General features: G+C 60.4%; 1 protein-coding gene and 1 long non-coding RNA gene across 6 annotated transcripts in view; one reads left to right on the forward strand and one right to left on the reverse strand.

The window, feature by feature from the left end:
• The window catches only part of NR5A2 (nuclear receptor subfamily 5 group A member 2), a 59724-nt gene extending 38272 nt beyond the window's left edge, over window positions 1-21452 (reverse strand). The window contains exons 1-5 of one of the 5 annotated variants that reach the window (XM_059677907.1): window positions 21261-21452; window positions 14236-14375; window positions 10548-10666; window positions 8715-8856; window positions 5008-5660 (exon numbers count right to left, since the gene is read on the reverse strand). In XM_059677907.1, the coding sequence (XP_059533890.1) occupies window positions 5008-5660; window positions 8715-8856; window positions 10548-10666; window positions 14236-14375; window positions 21261-21322 (1116 nt within the window). In that variant the 5' untranslated portion in view covers window positions 21323-21452. Of the gene's footprint in view, window positions 1-5007; window positions 5661-8714; window positions 8857-10547; window positions 10667-11619; window positions 11771-14235; window positions 15019-15174; window positions 15198-21258 lie in introns of those variants that run through there. The other 4 variants (XM_059677904.1, XM_059677905.1, XM_059677903.1 and 1 more) reach the window with 4 other exon arrangements.
• The window catches only part of LOC132222617 (uncharacterized), a 256549-nt gene that overhangs the window by 105279 nt on the left and 129423 nt on the right, over window positions 1-21847 (forward strand). The gene's annotated exons all lie outside the window — the stretch shown is intronic.

Consider the following 21847-nt stretch of genomic DNA (forward strand, 5'->3'; position numbering starts at 1 on the left):
AGACGGGGCGGGGCCTGGGGAGATGGGGCGGGGCCTGGGGAGATGGGGAGGGGGGCGGCTCGCCATGTGTTCCTCATTCTGTGCCCCTCCAATTACAGCCTAAGGCTGACAGGCCCTGGGACAGCCTCTCCCTATGGGGGTGGGGGTGGGGGGTGGGGGGAGCCCAGGGCTGACCCCCTTCACGTGGGAACTGAGCTGTCCTGTGTGGTCCCCACAATGTCCTCCTCTGATTAAGAAAGGAATCCACATTTCCTTGGGCCAATTTAAAATAAACCGCTCTCACCCTTCCCGCCAGGCTCAGTGGCTGAGCATCGACCTAGGAACCAGGAGGTCTCGGGTTCGATTCCCGGTCAGGGCACAGGCCCGGGGTTGCGGGCTGGATCCCCAGTGTGGGGAGCGTGCAGGAGGCAGCCGGTCCACGGTTCTCTCTCCCCCTCTCCCTCTCCCTTCCTCTCTGAAATCAACACGCGTATATTTTTAAAAAATACAGTGGAACCTCGTTTCTCGAACAATTCACTTCTCAACCTGATGGATCGTCGCGTGTCTCTCAGGTGACGAAGGAAAGAAGGCGGGAATCTGAGCCAGCTACACAGTTAAGGTCGCAGTGACTGTGCTGTGAAGATTTCCCTGTGGGGTTTTTTTTTTTGCGGCTGCTTATAATTATTGTAAAATTTTCATGTTTTTTTTTTTTTTACTGTGCACCGCCTTTCCTTTTGTTACATATTCCTTGACATTTCATCTCTTTGTTTTGAAAGTGTTTACTGCCAGATTAGACAGTGGGACAGACGGGCACTGTAGGGAAGAAAGTTTAAAACGGGGGATCAGGTGTGGGGCGGGTCTGGCACGTCAATGCACATGATTTCTGATGGGAAAAAAACGATTCGGTTTTCGAACAGCCTTCCGGGACGAATTCAGTTCGAGAAGCGAGGTCCCCCTGTATAGGAAACTCTGCTCGGAAAGCTTCTCTAAAGGACCAGGGAAAAGGGGGTTTCCTTGCGCCCCCCCCCCCCGCCCCCCACTCTCCCCCGCCTGACTTAGAGAGCCGGGCTGGGAGCCTGGCTGAATTCCTCGGGCACCACCTCCGAGCCTCAGACCTGCTTTCTACAGAAACGCGGGCCCGGCGTCTCAGACAGGATTAATCTCCTGGTTTTTATTTTGATTCCTCCACGTATCAGAACCGCTCACCCAGGGGAAGTTCTCCTCGCTCGGTTCCCAGAACCCTCCCAGGACCCCCGGACTCATTAGGAGATCAAATGGAAGCAGCAGGTTCATTAGTCGGGGGGGGGGGGGTGTCTTGGAGGCCTGGCCAGGAGGAGGCGGCGGCCTCTTACAGGAGCTGGACTGGGGGGCGGGGAGTCGTCAAATCAATTTAGTGGGTCAGAACCAGACATTTTTTTAAAAAATGTGAAATAAATCAGACTCTAGCACAGTGGTTCTCAACCTTCCTCATGCCGAGGCCCTTTCATACAGCTCCTCGTGTGGTAGGGACCCCCAACCATAACGTTATTTTCGTGGCCACGTCATCACTGTCATGTTGCTACTGTTATGCATCGTCATGTAAATATCTGATAGGCAGGATGTATTTTCATGGTGACAAATCGAACATCATGAAAGCATCGTGATCCATCACAAAAACAATCTGTAATGATAGACGTGTTTTCCGATGGTCTTAGGCGACCCCTGTGAAAGGGCCGTTCGACCCCCAAAGGGGTCGCGGCCCACAGGTGGAGAACCGCTGCTCTAGCAGAATGTAATAGCAAGTGTCCAAGCGCATAACAGGGAGGAGAGGGTCATGTACCAGGAAACTGGCTGAGAGAGAGAGAGAGAGCCATCCTGGTTCCCCAAGTTCTGGTGCAAAATCCTGTTCCCCCCTGCAGGTCCCAGTAAAACCGCCCCTAAAGGCCGGCCTCAGGAGAAGGACCCCAGCCTCGAGGGCCTCGCTCTGCTTTCTGACAAAGTCACTTTATAAACAAAAGGAAAAGGAATTCCTCCGAGCGGGAAAGCCACCCACTCGCTCTATATTTAACTCGAAGCTGTTCCGAATTCTCCGCTTCCTCCCCTGAAAAAAGGCCCCAGTGGAGTCCCTTCTTTGAAGGAGAGCCAACGGGACCAAGGTCAAGGTCACCTTCCTTGCCTGCCCCCCCTTCCCCCCCCCAATAGGAGCTGCCAATGGCTTGGCTTTACCTTGGCCTTTTCTTGCATTTATTTATTACTCATTTATTTTAATTTTATGTCTTCATTGCTTTCAGAGAGGAAGGGAGAGGGAGAGGGGGAGAGAGAAACATCCACGATGAGAGAGAACCATGGATCGGCTGCCCCCCGCACCCCCCCCCCCCCCCCCCAATGAGGATGGAGCCCGCCACCCGGGCCTGTGCCCTTGACCGGAATCGAACCCGGCAGCCTTAGCGTTTCAAATCCCACGGAAGACAGGTCCAGGCACCACACAGGGCACCGATGATGAATGAGGCTTGACTACGTCCTTCCCAAAGGTGTTTACGTTTCAGCCAAAGATTAACCCGCGTGCCCTATAAAAGAATCTCGGAGGATCCAGCCACGGGGAGGCAGAGAGAGAACGTTGGAGGGAAAGAGCGCGCTCCCAGCTTTCCCACGGCCCCCACCTGTGGCTCCGTGTACATGTCCTTCCCCACATCCCCTTTTTAAACAGAAAATCCAGAGGCACGATTTCTAACCCTGAGGATTTGTGAAATACAGTTTCAGCATCTTTATCTCTTTTTTTTTAAAAAAAATATATATAGTTATTTATGAAACTGTCTTCTCAGACCATCCGTGAGAGGAAATACTTCGTCTTACTCAACTCCGCATTCATCTGACGCCCCTCTCCCTGCCTGGCAGCCCCTCTCCCTGCCTGGCAGCCCCTCTCCCCGCCTGGCAGCCCCTCTCCCCGCCGGGCAGCCCCTCTCCCTGCCGGGCTGTGCTCAGGAGCAGGAGTAGCGAGTGTCTGTTACATAGTTACACTCCCCGCAGCACGTGCAACATTGTTTCTCAGCGTCCGGCTGGGGACAGGGGCCGCGGGCATGGCTTTTCCTGGAGGCGGGCGTATTTCTGTGGCTCGGCTGGCGTGGCTCAGTGGCCGAGCGTCGACCGAGGCACCAGGAGGTCAGGGTTTGATCCTGGGTCCACACTCGCGATTCTACAGATGGAAAAAACCGCATTTTCCCAGAGAGACGGACGCCCCCTCCCAGGCCCACGGGCATCGAGCATGGAGGGCCAAGATGCAATTCAAATCCAGGCCCATTCCCTGGCCTTTCTCTGCATCTGAAAGTGTCATTTCCCTTTTCACCGTCCGAGGCCTCACCCGTCCTCCTAAAGGCGGAGGTGTCACCGTGAGGACACCAGGCGGGTGCTGTTGGCAAGGAAAATACCCCCCATGAGGCCCGACGGGCGAACACTCAGGTGCGAACACCCCTGGCCTGAGGGCGCTAACGTTGCCCCGTGCCCTGTGCCCCTCCACGCCCCACCTCCAGCCGCCTCTACATTAGCGAGAGAGGCCTGGAGGGTGAGAGCTGGGGGCACGAGGGTCTCAACCATCAACCACACACGCTGCCGTATCTGGATCCGCTCAGGCAACCCCGGTTTCTTTTTTTTTGTTTGTTTCGTTTTGTTAACCCGCCCCCGAGGATATGTTCCCACTGATTTGTAGAGAGAGTGGAAGGGACGGGGAGAGACAGAGAGAGAGAGAGACATCTGTGTGAGAGAGACACGTCGACGGGTTGCCCCCCCGCCCCCCCCCCCGCACGCACCCCACACCCAGGGCCAGGCATCGAGGCTGCAACCGAGGTCCGTGCCCTGGACCGGAATCGAACCCGGGACCCCTCAGTCCGTGGGCCGACGCTCTAACCACTGAGACACACCGGCCAGGGCCAGGCAACGTCTGTTTCCACGCACGAAGTCCAGAGCGGCGTGGGGCTGACGTGGAAACACTGTTTCCCACCAAGGCGTCCTCAGGGCCCCTCGTCCTCCTCCACGGACCATTTCTAACAGAAGAAACCCTTTCGCGGGAAGTCTGCTTTCTGCGGTCCCCTCGTGGGTGTGAAAATCCCCCCCAACCCCCCCCCCCCCACGTCCCAGGTGACCTGCCACCCACCCCCCCAGCAGGCGCGCCCCCGCCCAGGCCGGCGAAAGGAAGGCGATGTTGGTGTCACAGACACACTCGGCCATCACAGCCAGGACCCGCTTTTGTGTTAGAACCCCAGAAGCAAGCCAAGTGGGGCTGGGTGGCCGTGGCCCACAGAATGCTCCCCTGTGAGCCCCGGCTTCAGCCGCAGGAAATAAAATAATTACGTCGTTACACAGAGATCCTTAGGCAAACAGGCCCCGTGTTTACAATGTAGCAATCCATTAGCCTCAGCGCAGACATAGGCTGGGAGGCCCGGAGCCCCAGCCAAGTAGACGGGCCCTCGCGGCTGCCCCCCCCAACCCCCCCTCCCCCCCTGCAAACACAGCGAACCTCCCCGTGGGGTTTGCTCCAAAAGCAAAGTCCTCACCAGCCCCAAGTCCAGGTAAACAGGCCATAAATACCGACTGGGTCCTTCCACCCCGCATGGCATCTGCATTCTTTAGGGTGTAAACAGCACTCGATGTTGGCTCCCCGCCCCTCCCCTCCCCACCCCCAATGTGGAGCTGGCCCTATTGTAAGAGCGCTCGACTTGGCAATTCTCTTTTGAAAAGTTGACCAGGGCACCGTTTGAGCCGACCGCACGCGTCCAGCCACAAACCCTCCGAGTTAGAGAGGATCCTGAATAAAGACGAACCCCCGTTTCCCATGCTTGGCCATCCCCACCAACGAGGAGCCGCGGCGAAGAGAAGCCCCATAAAGTCACAGAAGCCCCCCCGGCGGCTCCGTGCCCCGCGCAGAGCAGACGGCGATAAGACAGAACCGGAACAGAGCCACCCCGCGTGCCAGGGCGGCAGGGCTGCGCCCACGCGGGGAGGGCCGGGGCTCCGGGAAGGAGCGGTCAGCCCGGACGGACGGACGGACGGACGTACCTTAAGCTCCCGGAAGAAGACGCTGCTCCGGGCCCACTCGACGATGGAGAAGAGCGTCTGGTCTGCCATCTTGCACATGAGCCCGAAGGTGCTCAGCTTTTCGTGCTTGCCCCGGCTGGCCTGCTCCTGCTGCAGGTAGGCCATGATCTTGGCCTGGACCTGCGGCTCGTCGGGCTCGCACTTGAGCAGTTCCAGGATCAGGTGCGGGACGCTGGCCGGGGAGCTGGTCTGGTAGCCGTCCACGTAGGGGTAGCCCATGAGGGACTCGGGCGAGCTGGTGTAGGGGTCGGGGTACTCGGACTTGATGGCCCGGCTGGGGAAGGGGCCGTAGGGCTGGTAGCCTGGCAGGCTGCTGCCGTGGGGCGGGGGCATGGCCATGCTGATGGGGGAGGTGACGAAGGGGCTCCGGTCGTAGTCCGTGGGCGGCAGGGCGGCGTGGCTCAGGGGGAGGCCCTTGGCGGCCGAGTGCACGCTCTGGAGGGCGGAGGTGACGCTCAGCTCGGGGGGCATCGCCTGGATCGCCTGGGACATGGCCTCCAGCTTCAGGCCGTTCGCCCGGATGAGGGCCCTCTTCTGCTGCTTCAGGGCGCGGTCCCGCTTGTACATGGGTCCGAATTTGTTCCTCCCTCCGCGCATCCGGTCTGCCCTGACCGCTGGAGGGGAGGAAGTCGGGGTGTGAGTTCAGACGGAAGTGATCGGGCCCCCGGCATCGTCCCACCAGGTCAAGGCTGTGTGGGCTCGCCACCTCGCAGGCTGCTGCCTTGCGGGGCACAGACAAGAGTCACCCCGTGAGCCCCGGCTGGTGTGGCTCAGTGGGTAGAGCGTAAGCCTGCGGACTGAAGGGGGTCCCGGGTTCGATTCCGGTCAAGGGCACGCGCCCGGGTTGCAGGCGTGGTCCCCGGTGTGGGGTCCGCAGGAGGCAGCCGATCCATGATTCTCGTTCATCATTGATGCCCTCTCTCTCTCTCTCTCTCTCTCTCTCTCTCTCTCTCTCTCCCCCGACTCCTTCCTTTCTGAGATCAATGAAAACACATTTACAAAAGAAGAAAGAATCCACCAACCAATGCGTAAATAAGTGGAACGACAAATCAATGTTTCTCTTTCTCTTCCTCTCTCTCTCTCTCAAAACCAACCCATAAATAAAAGAATTTTTTAAAAAATAAAGACGTAAGCTATTAGCACTCCCCAGATTGACAACTATTTAGAAATACGGGCAATGGACCAGAAGTAGTAGTGTGTGCGTTTCTGTTCTTACATTAGTCCTCAACTATTTCCCCCAAAAGCCCTGTCCTCATTATTCGTGAATTGTTTCCTCCACGTGTGTTTTTCATCAAAAAAAAAACCAAAACTCTCCCTTCGGTGGACGGGGAGGTTTCCTAATTGTTGCCACACACACAGGACACTGTATCCCCTCCAAGGAGTGTCCGTGTTTCTACTAAGAGGACCGGCGTCTCTTGTGCCGGTTACATTGTTGCTCTCTTTACAGAATTCCAAGCTGCCGACGGCAACAACGTATCCAACGACCCACTTCTAGATGAACCTGTGACTGTTTGCTTTGAGAGCATCGTCCTGCTCCTAAGCCACGCTGGCCCAAGTTGCTGCAAAAATGGTTGGGGACGTCCTTTCCTTAGGGGGAAAAAAAAAAAAAAATGATTTCCACCCGGACTCGATGAACCTACATCAGATCGCCACGGGCCATTGTTTTTAAGTTTTAGCAAAACTGTGCCGAATGAAAGCCGATTCGTTTCGGACGCTGGTCCAGACAGCCTCCCTCCCCCGGGTCCCGGCACTGGGTGGAGTCTGGGGCCAGGTCGTCCTCGTCGAATAAGTGAGCCGTTCTCCCCGGGCCCCAAGCAGAAGCCAGCCACCCTGACAGCCTGGGACATGTGGCCGTGGCCGGAGGTTATGTTTTTTGAGCTTTTCATCCTAGGATTAGCCCAGCATTAAAAATGTATGGCGAACGCTGGGTGTCCAGACCACAACACGAGACAATAGAGGTTTTCATGGGGGTGAGAGTTGGCTCAATATTCAGCGGGTCCGTCGCCCGGGGAGGAAGGGACGGCGGGCGGCCGAGTGACTTACGGTGAAGAAAAGAAACACTCCCAGGGAAAGAGATGCAACCTTTCTCTTTTGTTAAGAAAAACAGCCGGCGGCCGGCGTGGCTCAGTGGTGAGCGCCAACCTCTGAACCAGGAGGTCACGGTTCGATTCCCGGTCGGGGCACAGGCCCGGGTGGCGGGCTCCCTCCCCAGTGGGGGGCGTGCAGGAGGCAGCCGGTGGATGGATGTTTCATTCTCACATGGATGCTTCTCTCTCTCTCTCTCTCTCTCCTTCTCCCTCTAAAAATCTATTTAAAAAAACATTTTCTTTTAAAAAAAAGCACAAAAACACTAGTGCTTGGCAGATGCCGGTGATACGGACGGCTCGTTGCTACTTCACCTGAGAGTGTCAGCGACATGCCCGCGCGTCCGTGAATTACACGCCGTGAGTCGCGGCCTCAGGTTAACCCTGCCGCCTGCCAATGTGTGCACGGTCAGCCCGTCTCCGCTCTCTCTCGACGTAAAGTGTAGCGTGGCTTTTAAGAAAGCAGGCTCCTGCCTCCTGTCTGTGAGCTCGTTCTTTTTCATGTTTCCTGCTTCTCAACTTGAAAAAAAAAATTTCATCTTGCAGGCTCCTCATTCTCTTAATTTAAAAAAAATACGTTTTATTTATTTTTTTACAGAGAGGAAGGGAGAGGGATAGGGAGAAACATCGATGAGAGAGAAGCATCGATCAGCTGCCTCCCTGCACACCCCCCACTGGGGATGTGCCCGCAACCCAGGTACATGCCCTTGCCCGGAATCGAACCTGGGACCCTTGAGTCTGCAGGCCGACGCTCTATCCACTGAGCCACACCGGCCAGGGCCATTCTCTTAATTTTAAAAAGTGCTTTCCCACACTATCCCAAACGACACCCTCCCGGAGAAAGCTCTTTTGACAAGTAACAGGTTTAATCCCTGCTCGGGAATCATGTAATCGATTGTTACACTTATGACAAGCAAGCCTATTAAAAAAAAAAAAAATTCCATTCTGGCCGCCATGGCTCAGTGGTTGAGAGTTGACCTATGAACCAGGAGGTCACGGCTGGCTTCCCGGTCAGGGCACAGGCCCGGGTTGCGGGCTCGATCCCCAATGGGGGGCGTGCAGGACGCAGCCGATCCATGATTCTTCTCATCATGGATGTTTCTCTCTCTCCCTCTCCTTCTCCCTTCCTCTCTGAAATCAATAAAAACACATGTAGAAAAAAAAATTCCAATCAAACTTTGACTGAGGCGTTCTGATTTGAAAACTTAAAAAAAAAAGGATTTTTTTCCCACCTTATTTTTATTTGTTCTCAGTTGAATGGCTTGAGCCCCGCTTTCATCTACCCGGTTTGTATTTTGAGGGTCCAATGCAGCTACTCCCCAAACTGACAACAACAACAACAAATGGCGAGGAGGGGCGAGGCCCGCAACTCTGATATGAACATTTTTTTCTTGGGGGACTTGACAAGGGCTGTAACGAAACACAGGCTGTTTGTTCGCAAAGCGGACGAAACGTAAAGTCGGACACCCCCGTCCGCGGCGTTAAAAGACCGGGACAATAACGTTCCTCTGGTAGAAGCACAACGTTGCGTTACACGGAGGCCCCGGGGGCGTTCACAGGCAGCGGCGTGGCGAGGGGCCTTACCTTCTAGCTTCATCCCCACGCTCAGGCATTTCTGAAACCGACAGTAGGGACAGCGCTTTCTCTGGGTTTTGTCAATCTGACAGCTCTGGTTCTCTATACACGTGTACCTCTTGTTGTTCTGGACCGTCCGCTTAAAAAACCCCTGGAAGACAGAGGACACAGGGAGACACGTTATACAGCCACCGCCCACCCGTCTCTCCCGTGGCTTCTCGGGCAGGGACTCCACAGCCCATCCCCTCACTGTGCCACGGGAGCCCTTCTGAGGGGCTGCGGTTTTGTTTGCCAGTTTCACCAGGCCCGCCCTCCCCACCAGGCCCAGGAGACCCCGCCGGCCCCACGGTCCTATTCCTGAGGCATGACAGCCAGTCTTGGGGGAGATTCGGCCCCATACACACCATTGCACCTCAACGTTTCAGAGAAAAACACCTCCTATAGGGACCTGTGCTTCTCTCCTCCCCCACACCCCACACCCCACACACTTCAAGTCCAGAGAGAGGGTCTTAGGGCGTCTGATACAATTTCAGGGACAAACTACTGCAAAAAAAAAAAAAAAAAAAAAAAAAAAAGCCAGTGGAAAACCTGACTAGCAGAAGGTCTCAGATCTCCTGCGAATGTCAACATGAGGTCGTTAAAAGCAAAAGGATTTGAAGAGTAAAAATGGGGGAAACGTTCCTAATTCCCCTGGAATGCGTTCCAGTATGAGAACTCTGTTAAAAAAAAAAAAAAGAAAAGAAAAAGAAAGAAAGAAAGAAAGAAAGGGAAAAAAAGTGAAACTAATGGGAAAGCGCACAGAGCAGAGACCCGAGGTTCCACACATGAGTATGTGTTTCCCTGGGGTTTCGCTCAAAAAGTTAATCAAACGGTGAAGTGCGGTGGCTCGATAACATAGCACCAGTGTGACCAGGTGGCTTTGGTCTCTCTGTTTATCCTCCCGGCCATAAAGTGAAACAATTTTTACTTTGTGACGGAGAAGCAAGGGTTTTTTTTTTTTTTTTTTCCTGGCAGGGGTTGAAGTCATTGTACCCAGCTTTCTGCTTTTAAAAAAAAATAATAATAATAAAATAAAGAAAAGTTGGAAAACAGCGCCGACCATCACATTGACTGGGAATATATAGAAAAGGTCTGCGACAAGCCCTCACCTCTCGCTGATATTAGCAACAGCGTGATGCATGGGGCCTGCGCCTTCCCCCCATTTGAAGGGGGCCCTATATTTATGAAAACAACTCTATCGGGAACGAGAAGACCTGGCCTGTGTGGTTCCTCGCGGTATAAATTCCCAGGGATCCCCGCAATTATTTCCGGAGTAAATCAGGCTGGGGATGTAGACGTTTATGTCGGTGGGTAATGAATGCCTGGCCCTGCAGGGCGGGGTGGGGGGGGACTCGCAAGTGGCAAGGTATTTGGGAGCCTCTTTGTCACGGGCTCCTCCGGAGAACCGCGATGCCTTAAATATAGATAAGTCACGCGGAATCAATATTTGGGGGCTGTTAGAGACAGAAGGCTTCCTCCCGCGACATCATAAACTATCTGAAAGCCATGAGACTGGCAAAGTTTTCTAAACACCATCCATTTCTTTGCCCTTTGAATTAAAGGAGACACATATTTCTAAGAATCCTCTCCCTGGGATGGTCTCTCTCTCTCTCTCTCTCTAGTTCTCTCTCTCTCTTGTTTTTTTTTTTTTTTTTAAATTGAGTCTTAAAATAAACATAAAAATTAAAAAAAAAAAGGCAGCCTGGCTCCAGGTCGCCTGAAGAAGTCACCCCGGGGGGCTGGTTTGGGCTCAGAAGGTCCCCGTTGGTTTCTCATCTCAGGTGACCGCCCGCGCCAGCTCACCTTGCAGCTCTCACAGGTGAGCAGCCCGTAGTGGTAGCCGGACACTTTGTCTCCGCAGACGGGGCACAGCTCCTCCAGGTCCTCATCGTAGGAGTAATTCACCATCTTAAACTGAGACACTGGGAGAGAAGAGGCAGAAAGAGACACAGACGGGCCCCATGAGTTTCCCAGGCCGCCTTCCATCCCCGCAGGGAAAGGCTCCGCGCGGGTGGGCAAAGTCCACCAGGAAAGAGACCAAGTAAAAAAATACTTGGGTTGTGCTCAGGAGTTCTTCAGAGCACTACAGCGAGAAAGCCAGGCATCTTTTTAAAAATATATGCATATCTATATATATTTTAAAAAATTTAAAAAATAGCTCCCAAGTCTTCTGTGAAACACACATGCACTGACCCCCGGCGCACTGGGAGCGGGCGCCGCCAGCAGAAACCACGTCGGATTTCTTTGAAACTCCTTTCAAAGTCCCAAACAGGCCACCTTTGCCCGGGGGCCAGAAGCAAGCACACCCCACACCCCGCCTCTCTCTTTCTCTTGGAGGAAGTTTGCAGCCAGCACCTCCCGGGTGGGGCAGCCACCGGGACCAGGCCCTTGGCCCAGACACTCCAGCTCCAACCCCGGCTCTGGGCAGCCCCCTGCCCCAGGGCTCCCCAAGGCTCCCCAAGGCTCCCCAAGGCTCCCCAGGCTCCGGGCTGGGCGAGGAAGCGAAAGAGATCTCTCTGTCTCTCTCGATCCCGATACTTTGTTTCATCTCCGCACTTTTGCAAACCCGCCCGCCTGTGAAAGTGAAAAAGGAAAAAAAAAAAAGGGAAGACGCCCGGGAGGAAACAATGTAACAAAAGAGGAAAAGAGACCCAGGACATGTTGCGGCGTCGCCAAGTCCTGTAAGAACTTCACAGGTTTTCCCATCATCGCCCCGAGATCGCCCCGGTTGAAGTTCAACCCCAATCGGGCCGCCCGGCGGGGATGGGGGCCCGCCTTCCCAGGACGCGGCCCCGCCGAGCGAGCGAGCGAGCGTCCCGCGTGGAGCGAGGTCCGTGTGCGGAAGGGCAATGGCCCGAGGGGTCCCAGATGGTACCTGGTCCGGTCCCTTCCCGGGACTCCACGTCCACGCGGCCGGGGGGACACGGACGGGTCGCGCAGCCCGGCCACTGCGCGCGCGCTCGGGCAGCGGCCTGTGAACCCCCGGGGCGCACTCGCCTTTCCTTTCGCCGGTTGCTCAACCTCCGCCGCCACCGGCACGCAAACACCCGCTCCGTTTGTTTTAAGTTAATCAGTGGCGTTTGCGGGGGGCGGGGAGGAGGGGGGATGGGGAGCCGGGGAGCGAGCAGAAGTTCCCTGATTTGTTTACCAAAAAGGAAGGAGGAGTAGGCGCCCCGCGTCCCAGAGAACTGGCCGCTCTGTCACCAGTGGCTTCCCGGCCCGGGACTTGCAATCGGTGTGTGTTTTTTTCTCTCTCCCTTTTAAGTAAAGTTCTTTTCAAAATTCCTGTAAGGAGTCTGCGGGCTCAGGAAAGGGCCTCGGGGAGGGGGTGTCCCTGCGGCGCTGGTGGCGGGGCGCCCAGCGCTGGGGCCGAACCCCGAGGCAGACAGAGTTTGGGAGCGGACTTGGGGGGAAGGGGTTCCCTCAGGGCCGCGCCTCGGTTTTGAGGGCCTGGGGGTTTGGGGAGGCTGGAGGCCTGTGGCCCCGTCTCTCCTGCAGCTCGTGCCCAGCTCGAGGCGTGTTTTGGGGACGGGAGGAGGGGGCGCTGAGCCCAGTCTGTCCTTTCTAGCTCCCCGACCGCCAACAAAGTGAACTCCGACTTCGCGCCTCCGGGGCGCAAGGAGGCCGCGGGGTCCCGGGGACCCGGGGATCCTGCACGGAGGAGGCCGGGGCGGGGGCGGGGACCCCCTTAGGAAACGCAAACGTGGAGGCCGCGCGGAGGGAGCCGCCGCTGTGCCCGCGACGCGGGGCCGCCCGTGGGCGTCTCGGGTGCGGCCCCCGCCGGGCACTCGGGGAAGGGAGTCGGGGCCCCGGAGTCCCCACCGTGAACGAGCGGAGGCCGGGGCGGGGCCTCGGACGCCCGTGGTTAAGGTCCCCCCGAGCTGAGCGCGAGCGCGGCGCTGGCTGGGGACCCGGCAGCCGGCTCTCCCCGCGGGTCGGGCTGTGGCGCATTCCCGGCCGAGACCAGAGATCGAACGTGGGGCTGGGGCTCCGCGTCCCCAAAGCTCCTCTCGGACGGAGCGGCGCGTCCCCGGCTGCTTCGGAGGAGCCCGGGGCTGAGCGCGCGCCGGCGGCGCTTCCGGAGCCCGGGGCGCCGGGGCAGCGAACTTTCTACCGAGGGCGCCCCTCTCAACTTCACGGGGAAAACAGGACCGCGGGGTTTCCCTCCGGTCTCTCCGCAGCCCCTTCCCCGCCTCCCGGGCCGCGGGCTCCGGCGTCTCCGCGGGTCCCCCGGGGACGCACCAGGCCGGGACCCGGAGCAGGAACTTCCCTTTGGGCCCCGAGAACGGCGCGGGCCCCGCGGGCGCCCAGAGGGTCCCCAGGTCGCCTTCGCCGCGCCCCTACTTCCCCACCCAGCGGGGACCCCAGAAACCAGCAGGAGAGGCCTCTTTGGGCCAAACGTGTCCCCCTGCAGCCCACCCATCAGCCGGTCTCAGAGTCCTCGGCCCCGGGGAGCCCGCAGCGCTCCCTGGAGGGTCGGAGACACCCGGGTCGCGGGGCGGTCCCCACCCCCAGGCCCGTCGCCCGCCTCGCCGCCACCCCGTGCCCCCCGCGCGGCCGGGCACCGTCAAGCCCCGAGGCCGAGCGCGGCGCCAACCCGCGCTGAACTCCGCTCCGGGTCCCGCCCGGCCCTTCCCGCCCGCTCAGCCCCGGCGGCAGGAAGCGCGCTGGGTCGCCGACCCGCACATCCGCGCGCGGGAAGGGACGAGGATGGAGGGGCGCCGCGACTCTTCCTCGAATTGTTCCCTCCGCGCCCGGGGCCGCGGCAACTTCTCCCGGGCTCTGCGCGGCCGGAGCGGCCTGGCGACTTGCGAGTCGCGGCGAAGACCCGACCCGCGGGAGGCACTGTTTCTGATGGCGCCCGGGAGCCGGGGAGCCCCCGCAGGACCCCCCGTGCCCCGCTCCGGGCTGCTGCGAGGGGCGAAGCTATGCGGTTTCCCTCCCCCGGACCCCAACCCCAACCCAACCCCCCCCCCCCGCCCCGGGGCAGGACCCGCGCAGAGCACGGGGCTGCGGCTGCGTTGGCTCCCGCAGCTCTGCCCGCTCTTCTCCACGTGCCCAGTTCCCGGGGCGCGCACCTGGGCCTGGGGGGCGCCCATCTGCATTCTAACCCCTAAGACAAGCCTCGCGGGGTCCCCTGCTCCTTCCGCGGGGCCTTTCCTGCGCACAGTGTTCTCCACCTGAGCGCGCGGCTTCCTCCCCACGGTCCCGGGGACGGGAACCGGCTCGGCTTCCGATGGGACCCTCCTCCCCCCGCCGCCGCCGCCGTCAGCCCGCAGCCGGCGCTCGTTGGCCGGAGAGCGCGAAGCTTCTCTCTTCTCCGGGAGAACCGAGCGGCCCGGGGGGCACCGCTTGGCCAGCGGCCGCTTCGCCTGGGTTCAGAGCCATAAACTTTGGCGGCTGGGGAGGCGGCCTGACGCCCGCGCGCGCCCGGGACCGGTCACCCCAGGCGCGGGGAGCCGGGGCGCCGTGGCCGCAGGAGCCCGCTTACCTTGCATGGCGTCCGGCATCTGCCCCTGGTCCCCATGCGACCGCGCCAGTCCCAGCGCCTCCGTCTCCACTTTGGGCAGCATGACCGGGCGGCCGCGCGCGGGGCTCGGCGCTGGGCGAGCGTCTGGCAGCCCCGCACCCGGGCGCCACCACGCAGGGCCGGGTCCGGCGGGCAGCGGGCGGGAGCGTCCGGAGGGCTCCGCTCGCCTCCGCCGCCTCCGGGGCTGCGAGTCCGGACCCCGGCGCCCCGGCTCCCCGCCGCCCGCAGCCGCCCCCGAGCCGCGAGGAGGAGGCAGAGGCGGGAGAGGCGGGGAGACGGCGGCCGGGCGCGCGCGGGCTCGGCTCCGCGAGGGCGGAGGCGGCGGCGAGGGCGCAGCGGCTCGGGGCGCGGATCCCGACCAGCCGAGCTCGGGGCGCCGGCGGCCGGGGACAGGGGCCTCCGCGGCGGCGGGGCGGCGGTCGCAGCGGCGGGACGGCTCGGCGACTCCCGCCTCCGTGCGCAGCGGGCTCCGGCTCGGCGGGGACTCCGGCGCTCGCCTCTCCGCTCCCCTCCGCCCCTCTCCGCCCTGCCCCTCCGGCTCCCGGGCGCGAGCGGTCACAAGTGAGGAGCGTGAAGTTGCAGCCCCGCTCGCCGGCCTCCTGCCCGCCTCCCGCGGGTCCCGGGGCCGCCCCGAGGCGGACGGTGCCGCAGGGGAGAGGGACCAGCGGACACGCGAGGTGAGTGGGGCCAGGGCCGGGCCGGCTGGGCTGAGGGCTGATGACAGCGACCAGGGACGCGGGTTCCGGACTCCGATCGGACCCCAGGCGCCAGCCAATGAGGAGGCGGCGCACACGCCCCGGTCCCCGCGCCCGCCCCCACCTCTGCCCCCCGCGCCTCGCCCCCTCCCCTCCCCCCGCGCCCTGGCCTGGGGCGGGGGACGCGGAGGCTTCCGGGTCTTACGCGGGCGAGCGGCGACCTCTGCCTGAGCGCGGCGGCGGCTGGAGCTGGGGCGGCGGCGTCCGCGAGCCCAGGGCAGGCGGCCGGGGAGAGGGGGTGGGAGGGGTGGGAGGGTGGCGGGTGCGCCCAGGCGTGTGCAGCCGGCGAGGGGCTGAGCCGGGCGGAGCCTACACGCCCATTGCCAGCACCTGGTGGAAGGGGTGGAAGTCAGTTACCCGCCCTTTTGGAAGCGGGGTCTGGCGGCTCCGCTCCCCAAGCCCCAGGCGCGCCCAGGCCCGGGGACGGCCTCCTCGCCGAGAGTTCACTCACTTGCGGGGAATTGGAGGAGCAGCTGCGCGCCTCTCCTCTCCTTCCAGTCCCTCCGTTGCTTAAAGACGCCCCTCTCCCCGCCCCAACCCCAGACGATCTTGGCGACGGGGCGTCCTAAGTTTCGGGGAACTGGGTGCGTTCCAGGCGGAGCGCACTCCTCGGTCTGGACTTGACTTTTTCTTTAATTTTCTGAAAGTATTTTTTTTTAAATTGATTTCAGAGAGGAAGGGAGAGAGAGAGATGGAAGCATCCATGATGAGAGAGGATTGTGGATCGGCTGCCTCCTGCGCGCCCCACGCTGGGGATGGAGCCTGAACCCGGGCCTGTGCCCTGACCGGGAATGAACCCTGACCTCCTGGTTCATGGGTGGACGCTGGACGCTCAACCCCTGAGCCTCGCGGCCAGGCGGGACTTTCCTTGTTGGTTCTGGTGTCTCTGGTGGGACCAGCGCAGGAGGCCAGGAGGCCCCGCACTTGCTACAAAGTTGCAAAGACCCATCCCCCTAGGCCGTCTCCCCGGCCACGGCCCAGCCGCTCCTTACAAGTTTTCAGATCTCACCCCAAGGAGATGAAAGGCATTTTCCTCCTGTTTCCGACTACGGGTGAGATGCCTCAATGGTGTCTGCACCGAGGCGAGGCCAGGTCGTCACCAGAGTCCGGGCAACAGGGGGCGGATTTGAGTTTGAAAAGACCTGAATGGATTCTAAGCGAGTGGCCATTGAGACCACCCATTCAAAGGGCTCCCCACCTGCCTGGAGGGGGGGGCGGGGGAGCTGAGGTCTACGCCACTCACTGCTCTGCATCATCTACTTTGATAGGAACGGGGTGCTCACCCCTACCCCACCCGGCCACCCGGATGCGTGGCTCTCTGCACTGACTTGTCCCTAAGCCATTGAAATCTCAGGTTTCATAGAAACATGTAATCTGGGTGGTGGTGGTGGGGGGGGAGGGGGGCTGGCCACTAGTTTGCAAGGGGGATGGGCTGGAGTTGCCAAAATTCGGGACCAGGAAGACGCTCAGATGTTCCTGGTGGTCTCGGGCGACCCTGGCAGCCCACTGTCAGCAGCAGCAGTGAATGAAGAACGTGCCTAACCGCGCCAGGTGTGGCTCAGGGGTTGAACTTTGACCTATGAACCTGAAGGTCACAGGGTGGTGGGCCGGGTCCCCAGTAGGGGGCGTGCAGGAGGAGGCAGCCGATCAAGGATTCTCTCTCATCGTGGATGTTTCTCTCTCTCCCTCCCTCTCCCTTCCTCTCTGAAATCAATAGAAATATGTTAAAAAGACAAAGACGCCGGAGCAAGAAGGCGCAGGAGGGGCGCGGGGAGAAACTTGCTGTTCTGAGAACCACAACCTCCACCCCATGGCGCCCCCCTCCCCCCAGGACCCCCAAATGGTGCGTCTCCCACGGGGTTGCTTCGCAGAGAAGAGGCGAGGACGCACTGACCTTCTCCCAGTCCCGGGCGCAAGCGGAGGAGGGCGCCCCCAGGAGTCCCTCTGCCCACCCTCGTCCTGACTGCTCACGCCTGTCCCTCGACCCTGCAAAGCGGCTGCCTCCCCACCCTGCCTCGCCCGCCCGCGCCCGCGCCTGGCCTGGGAGGAGTCCGGCGTCTCTAGAACCCCGTCCCCAGGACAGCCGGTCACCTGCGGGGGCGGGGGTCCCCGGGGCGAAGGCCACAGTGGAACGGGGAGGCCGCCGAACCGAGAACCGGGCCCGTGTGGTCTGCGTGCCGAGGCTGGCGCGTTTGGGACTGACCCGCAGGCGCACCGACTCCTTTGGAAAGACCAAAGCCGGGGCGGGCAGACCCCCACCCCCCGCCGCGCCCCCGCCCACCGGCTCCGGGAACTGTCACCGCTTCTGCGTCTCCTCCCTGCGCTACCTCGGGCCTGGGGCGAACTCCTCTCCCCCCCCCCCATCCCCGCGCCCCCCGCATCTTTCCCGACGTGATGGGCCTCCGGGGCGCATCCTTGCGGGTCCCGCTGCCTGCGAGCGCTGATTGACGGTTGCAATTACAAAGGCTGATGGCTCGGGGAGGCCCCGCAGCCTTGAGGAGCGGGGAGGCGCGGTCCTGGCAGGCTTCCTCCCGCGCAGCTCAGCGCTGCGGGCCGCGTGCCCCGTGCACCCGCGCGCGCGGGCTGCAGCCCAGGGGTCAGGCACCCCCCCTCACCTCCGCGGGGACCACCCCTGACCTCCTCCCGCCCGGCGCGCCCCGAGCAACCTGCCCTTGACCCCAGCTCCACGCGGCCGGCTGCACGGGGACCCCGCGCCAGGGTCCTCGGACTTAGTTCACGGTTCCTGGGTCTGACCAGCGCAGGTCCCGGAGGCCGGAGTGGGGGACGCACTGCCCGCCTCCCGCGCGCCTGGGGGAGGGGGGGGAGCCTGGAAAGGACCCCCCTCCCCCTTCCACACTCGCAAATCTGCATCCTTGGAAACCATGTCTCAGGCCTCCTGCAGGCTGCGTTTTGGTGTTTTGAAGAAACCAGAAGAGGGAGTTCCTTTCCTACCGGCGCGGGCCTACTGCTCAGCCCCAGAGGGAACTTTCTTCTCCAGAAAAATCTCTAGAAAGAGGCTCCAGAAGAGGTCGCCTACCAGCCCTGTAGCCTCTGTTCACCGTGACCCCGCCCCGTCCACTGGAAAAGCCCGGCAGAGGCGCTGGGCCTCGCTCGGAAAGTGAAGTTCAGCAGGAATCCGAGCCCGCCCCCCGCCCCCACCCTCCCAGCCGCTTGCCCAGGCTGGGCGCCCCGAATCCTGAATCCTGGGCACTGGGTTTTAAGTAAAGACGGTTACGTTTGGGCTCACACCTGGAAACACTGTATCAGCCGAGGCTTTGAAGGGATGGAGGTGGGTGGTGAGAACTGCCTTGTTTAGAAACAATGTATCTCTTTCTGCTCTTAGGGCACCAGGGGCTGTGGTGGTACCTGGGGGAGGGGGGGCTGTGGTGGGGCGGAACGCGAGGTGACCCCACCATCCAGGCTCCAGGAACCCCTCCCCCAGGCCACCTCCCACTCCTGCCCGGAGGGAAGGGTGAGGTTTGGGAGTTTGGCCCAAGTCGCGGCCTTCTGCAGCTCTCTTTCTCTCTCTCTTTCAAGGTTCGCTGTCGCCCTGGCCGGTTTTGCTCAGTGGATAGAGCGTCGGCCTGCAGACTGCAGACTGAAGGGTCCCGGGTTCTAGTCAGGGCAAGGTCACAAGCCGGGCTTGCTGGCTCACTCCCTAGTGAGGGGCCTGCAGGAGGCAGCTGATCCTTGATTTTCTCTCATTGATGTTTCTCTCTCTCGCCCTCTCCCTCCTCCTCTCTGAAATCAATGAAAACATATAAAGGATAACTTCATCCAGACTCCATCCCCCCCCCCCCCAGGGTGTCCCACCCTGCCGGCCCCTCCCTGGAGCCTAACTGGATTTGTCGGAGTCGTTAATCCTCCCCTGAGGGTACTTTTCCCGTTGAATTTTAGAGAGCGTGGAAGGGAGGGGGCGAGACCGAGAGAAACATGGATGTGAGAGAGACACCCCGCCCGCACCCCGACCAGGACCAGGGATCGAGCCTGCAACCTGGGCATGTGCTTTTGACCAGATTTGAACCCAGGACCCTGCAGCCCGCAGGCCCATGCTCTATCCACTGAGCCAAACGAGCCAGGGCTCAGAGAGGCTTTTGTTCCAAGAATGTGAAGGGTGAGGACATGCAACCCAAAGAAGTGGCTTCATCCTGAGGTTGGCTCTGAGTTGGGGGAGCATCCCCGGCCCTGTTGGCAGTGTGTGTGTGGGGGCCTCGGCCTCCAGGTTGGAGCCTTCCCAGGCCCTTCTCCAGCTCAGCTCAAGTTCAACGCGGAACCCAAGGTCACCCTAGACTTGGAGCCTGGGCGGAGGGGGCAAGAGAGAAAGCATCGCCAAGCCTGTTCCCCCTTCCTGCACAAACCTCTCCCGGCTTCTCAGGAGCAGGGACAGAAAAGTCCTTTAACCACCGACTGGTCCCAACTGTGGGTGGAGCCTTGGGGATGGGGTCAGCCCCTGGGACTCAGGTGTTCTGTCTGATGGCTCCACCAGATTCCAACTTCCTCTCAGGCTGCCCTTTGGGTAAGATGCCGCCTACAGGGGCGTGTCACGGCCACCCGTGGGGCTGCGACACCAGGGATGGGGGGGGGCGGGGGGAGGGGCTGGGCCGGATGGGCTGGTGGCTGTGCACAAGATCAGAAAGAGGTCACCTTGACCCCCAAACTGCCTGGAATTTTGTCCCCACCCCGGGCCCCGGGCTCCGGCGCAGGGAGGCGCCTGGGCAGGTGGAAGGTAACGGAGGCTCAGTCCCCAGCCGTCCCTCCCGGTAGGCGGACGTCCCGCGGGGTCCCAGCCCACGGGCAGGGGTTCCAGGCGCTCCGGACCGACCCCCACAGCCCCGCGCGGCCCGCGGGAGCAGAGGGCAATGCACGCGCGCCTGCTCCCACTCCTGGCCCCGTCTAATCCACGCGAGCTCCGGGCGATCGGCGGGTGCGGTGCCCGGCCCCTCCCCGAGCGCGCGCGTCCCCGTGCGTCCCCGGCTGAGCGCGCCCTCGCCGCGCGCCCCCGACGCCCAGTCCGCGCTGCGCCCCTGGCGGCTGCCGCCTGGAGGGACGCGTCGCCGGCAAAAACCCCAAAACACAAACCCACAAAAAACCGCTTCGGAATCATTTCGCGCCCCCGTCCTCCTGGCTCCGCAGGGCCGTCCACCCCCGTGCGCCCCGCGTGCCAGTCCCGGTGGCCTTTCTCGCCAGGGCAGGGCGCCTTTTTCTCGGGAACCATTTCCTCAATTGCTCCAGGTTAGGGTGTAGTGAGCCCATAAAAGAAGCAATCACTGCAGGCGGCGGCGTCAGCTGGTCACCTCGCCAGCCGGGGGCAGAGCCCAGCCGAGGCCCAGCCTTGAGGTTCGTCCTCGCCCCACGGGATCTGGGACTCCGCGCTCAGGACGGGCCCCCGGCGTCCGCGGGGACACCCCCATCCCCCGCCCCCCGCCCTCGAAAGCTCAGCAAAGGGCTGCGGGAAAGGCTCGGGCCTCACCAACTCGGGACAGGAAGGCAGACAGACTCCCAAGAAATCAGTCATGACAGACTCCGGACCCACCTCCCCCGGGTCCTTTTCCCCCCTTTTCTTTCAGGATTAATTGGCTGCATTCTTGCTGTGACATCAGTTTGTGACTCTCTCTCTTTAAGTGAAAATGAGCTTTCTGCATTGACTCCTCGTTAGAAAAACAAGACAGCGCCCTTTCCCTTCTAATCCGTAACTAAGGGTAATAGGATTTTTTTTTTTTGCATGAGTTTTCTTTGCCAGAAAAACATTTTTTTATACTGTGGGCAATGAATGAGAGGCCCCACTGTGCTGTGGCTTGAAACCGCACGGGCATTTGAAAGCTCTCGGGTCAAGTGTGGTGTGATCGGGGACGGATCACGCCATATGGTTACTTTGTTTCGAGTTGTTCCCATTTCACCTTGTTATTTCGGATGAAAAAAATGAAATGATCAGAAACGGTTAGGGGTGACATGGACACATTTCCTCCCCGGCTGGTTTGAGGCTAATAGAATGATTTCCAAAAAAAAAAACAGTGGATATAAAAAAAAAATATTTGAAATATCCACTTGGTTTTTTTTGCACTTCGGGGAAGATAAATGGGTGGTAGATACACGGGCTGATGTGCCCTGGATGAAGACACCAGGAAAAGCAGTGACTTATCACACTAACTACATCCGTGGCAGTAAGTGACGTGCGTTCCTATAAGAGCAGAACCCTACACGGGTGACAGACAGAGCGAGGCCTACTCACCCACAGGCACACGTCCATGCTTCAGGGAGTCTTGCGAGTCCCCAGGGTCCGAGCTGGAAGACATCCTCAGGGAAATGACAGGCGGCCCTTTGGCTTAAAGCAGAAACCATTGAGCAGCAGAAAAGACACAGCGTGTCCCACGGTGTAGCCTTGGGGGGAGGACACGGCGGGCCACGGCGACCCGGAGTGAAAGTGATGAAAAAGGCAAAAAAAAAAAAAAAAAAAAAATCAAATTAAAAAAAAAAAATCCCAGAATTCAGAACGTCGGGAGCCAGCCTTCCCCTGGACTCTGTACTTTTTCCATCATTCGTGACCTGCTGTAAACCAGGGAGCCAGTTTCAGGACGGGGTCTAATCAGAAGCAGGGGGACTTCTCATTGGCTCCGCGCGGCCACCTGACTCCGTGCCGGCTGATAAGAGGACCCTGTTATAAAGTGACAGGGAAAGAGATAAGAACGCCTGGCAGATAATGGCCGGGAAATGATTAACCGGGAGCCAGCCGAGCGGTGCTATGCGGGACCCCGAAGGGAGGCTCAGGAGACCCCCGTGGGTAACCCCCCCCCCCACCGGCTTCAACCCGCTCACTCAGG

This window comes from Myotis daubentonii, chromosome 20, assembly GCF_963259705.1.
Source record: "Myotis daubentonii chromosome 20, mMyoDau2.1, whole genome shotgun sequence".
NCBI lineage: Eukaryota > Metazoa > Chordata > Mammalia > Chiroptera > Vespertilionidae > Myotis > Myotis daubentonii.